The following is a 3,367-nucleotide window of genomic DNA, read 5'->3' on the forward strand; positions in this document are numbered from 1 at the left end:
CCCGCAAGTGTATGGGGTTATCGTAGCAAATAGCAAGCAAGAGTATATCGTATCCCACAGAGAAAATTAAGTGTAAACCTAAGTACCACGAACAAACTTCAACTACTATCCAGACAATCAGGAAATTTGGTTTTGAATCTTCAATCTTCTTCCAAGAGTTCTTGACAGAGAGAGAGAGAGAGAGTGTGTTTTTTGCGGGCTTGTGGAGAATGATTTTTCGTTGCCCTAAGCTTCTCTCTCTTATTTTTCCTTCAGAAAAATAGCGTCTGGGCTAAAAATCATCAATCAGACGGACCAGGCCGGGTGGAATTATTGCACATAAAATCCACCCGGTCGGGTAGAAGTCTCTGGACTCTTTATGAACAAAATTGGCCACCCGGCCGGGTGGAATTATTGCACATAAAATTCACCAGGCCGGGTATATCCCCTGCAGTCCGCGCGGCTTTCGTAGATCGGCCATATCTCTCTCATCCGAACTCCAATTGGGGCGTGTGAGGTACCCACGCGAAGCTCTTTAGATGATGAAGACAATGGTACTCTCAAAATAGGGATTTTGGACCCCATCTTGATAGGCAGATTAACGGTTGAAGCAGACCCCAGTCACGACTAGGCTCATTTTGACCCTTTTTTTTACCTATTTGACTTCAAATACTGAATAAACTCATCAAAGCACATTTGTAGTGAAATATGGACGTAAAATCAAGTAATATGCATTTCACACACACCAATTATCATCACGTTTAACTCCCAATAAAACAGTTAAAATACGAGTTTATCAACTCCCCCCCCAAACTTAATCACTTGTTTGTCCTCAAACAGAGGCAGAAGACAACTAAATATAAACTCGTACACATAAGTGGATCTCATCATTGCCTCAGTTAATAAACCATAGCATGCATCAATAACTTCACACACATGTAAACCAACTGATCATTGCTTCAAGTTACTAACACATATGCAACCTTGTCAATTTGCCTCACAAGATAGATATGTAGTGTAATTCTCCCACCTCTCAAAGTGTATAGGTAAAAAAACAAGCTCTCAAATCAATCAATCATGCATAGTTTACCATAGGCTTGCTCGAAATCTAACCTCTCCTCTACTATTTTGTGACTATAAATCAAGGATCTGAAAGGTCTTATTTGTAGGTTGTAATGTAGGCTTTTTGGTTAGGTGAGGAAAATTTGGCCAAGTGACTATAAACCAAATGAACTACAATAACTTCAATCCATAACATGTCAAATCCTCAGTAGTACTAAGACCTCTTCTCATCCACCAATTTTCCCCCCAAACTTGGCTTTTTATGCACTTCTAGACTTCGTCTAGCTTATACCTCCTCTAGGCTTCGCTTAGCTTATACCACCAAAGTTATATATTTTTTTTCACAACCTTTTTAATAGTAAAGACACACGTCCACTTTCCCAAAGATATTCAACACAAGACTTTATCTTTCCTAACTCTTTTCTAATCCCAAGAGTTCTCTTCCCGCCAACTCGTCTTTTAAACACATCCCCATTGATTAGTTATCAAAGAATAGGCTTTTAGGCTCAAACTTGGCTAACAAAGGATTATCAAAATCTTGTGTTTTAGGGTGAAGGTCTTAATAGGCTAGAATGGATGGCCTAACGTCACTTCCTATCTCTATATTCACTATGTAGACTCAAGGAAGATCACGAGCAAGTTCTAGAAACATATAACACAATTGATGAGCCACCACTTTTCAGGCTCTCTCGGGATAGGCTCCTTCAGTGTTGGAGCAGTTATCTTGCTTCCCTTGACAGCAGTTGGTATTTTACCCCCCCCATCCTAGGGGGTTCAGTAGTGATCACCGCGTGCACCGGTGAATGAGACTATGGTCTGCCTCGATCCATGCTATGGCTCCGAGTCAGTGGAAGCCATCATCTCCATGTGAAGCTCATAAAAGTCCTTCTTCTTCTTCACTTTTCTTACTGCACTCGATCCTCCTCCTTCCAGTAGTCACTTGGTGCTTCAGACGCACCACCTTGCACTCCTCAGTTCTTCCATCCATGCTTCTCGGTTTGTGGGAAACGTTTGCCTTTCTTCTCCCATGAAGATTGTCAATCTCCCTTTTCACATTTATATTTGCCTCAACAGTGGCAAGGAAGGGACGTCCTAGCAGTAGGGGGACTCCATTGTCTTCTTCCATGTCCAAGACCATAAAGTCGGCAGGAAAAATAAATTCCCCCCCGACCTTAATCAGTAGGTCTTCCACGATGCCCTCTGGATACGCGACAGATATGTCTGCCATCTGTAGTGTGGCTGAGGTGGGCTTCAAAGTACCGATGTTCAGTTGCTTGAACACCGATAGTGGCATTAGATTGATGCTCGCACCTAGATCGTAGAGAGCATTTTCCACCTTATAGCCCCCATGAGGCAGTCGACAGTGAAACTTCCAGGGTCCTTCAGCTAGCTTGGCAGGCAGTTTCCTTTGCAGCAGAGCACTGCAATTTTCAGTTAGGTTAATAGTGTCAACCTGCCCCCAACTAGTCTTCTGGGCTATCACCTCCTTCAGAAACTTAGCGTACTTAGGCATCTACAGCAGTGCTCGATCAATTGAATGTTCACATGCACCTTTCTGAAGATGTCTAGAAATCGAGTGAACTGCTCATCTTTCTTCTTCTGATTCAGTACCTGTGGGAATGGCACCTTTACTCCAGAAGTGGTGCCAGTATTCTCCTTTTCAAGCCTCATTTTCCTTCTCTGCCACGGTAGCCTTGGGCTCAAGAACGGTATCAGATGTGGTCGCAGGCAGTGAGGGAGCTTCATAAATAGTGTCACTCCTTAGATGCACAGCTTTGCATTCTTTGGGATTTATGATGGTGTTCGAAGGGAATTTTCCCCGATTAAGTAATAGTACTCACAGTCTGGGAAATCTGGCTTATCTGTGTGTCGATGTTCTTCAGATGAGTGGCCATACTTTGTACATCTGTCTCAACCTTCTCCATCCTTTGATTGTTCTGCTCCATGAGGTTGTTGGACTGTAGCATGAAAGACTTGAGTATGTCTTCCGTGGTCATCTTCTTCGGATCATTAACCACCCCATCAGTAACTGTGAACCGGGGGTGGTTGCAGAGCATTATTTGGGTTTCCATAGAGAGATTGGGATGCCATTTGTTCCCGAACTGATTATATCCTCCACCTGGAAGTTGGCGCGGTGATTATTGAAGTATCGGTTGTTGTCCCCCTTGATTCACATAGTTCACGTCCCCATTTTTCCTTGGGGTTCTCGAGACGGTTGCCCCATTGCCATGCAGTCGAATTTCATGGTCAACACATCCAACTTGTCGGATAGGGCACTCATAGGATCATGATCTGTAGTAGACGCTACCCTATGCACCTTACTCCT

At 43.4% G+C, this 3,367-nt stretch overlaps 1 protein-coding gene across 1 annotated transcript; it reads right to left on the bottom strand.

Moving 5' to 3' along the window:
* Positions 1 to 1,915: 1,915 nt before the first annotated feature.
* Positions 1,916 to 3,098, bottom strand: LOC121797102. The gene is made up of 3 exons (XM_042195829.1): positions 2,883 to 3,098; positions 2,653 to 2,781; positions 1,916 to 2,554 (listed from the first exon to the last, which is right to left on the bottom strand). The coding sequence occupies exons 1-3, from the start codon at positions 3,096 to 3,098 to the stop codon at positions 1,916 to 1,918; spliced, it is 984 nt and encodes a 327-aa protein (XP_042051763.1).
* Positions 3,099 to 3,367: the final 269 nt, after the last annotated feature.

The sequence above is a fragment of the Salvia splendens genome, chromosome 3, assembly GCF_004379255.2.
Source record: "Salvia splendens isolate huo1 chromosome 3, SspV2, whole genome shotgun sequence".
In the NCBI taxonomy this organism is placed as follows: domain Eukaryota; kingdom Viridiplantae; phylum Streptophyta; class Magnoliopsida; order Lamiales; family Lamiaceae; genus Salvia; species Salvia splendens.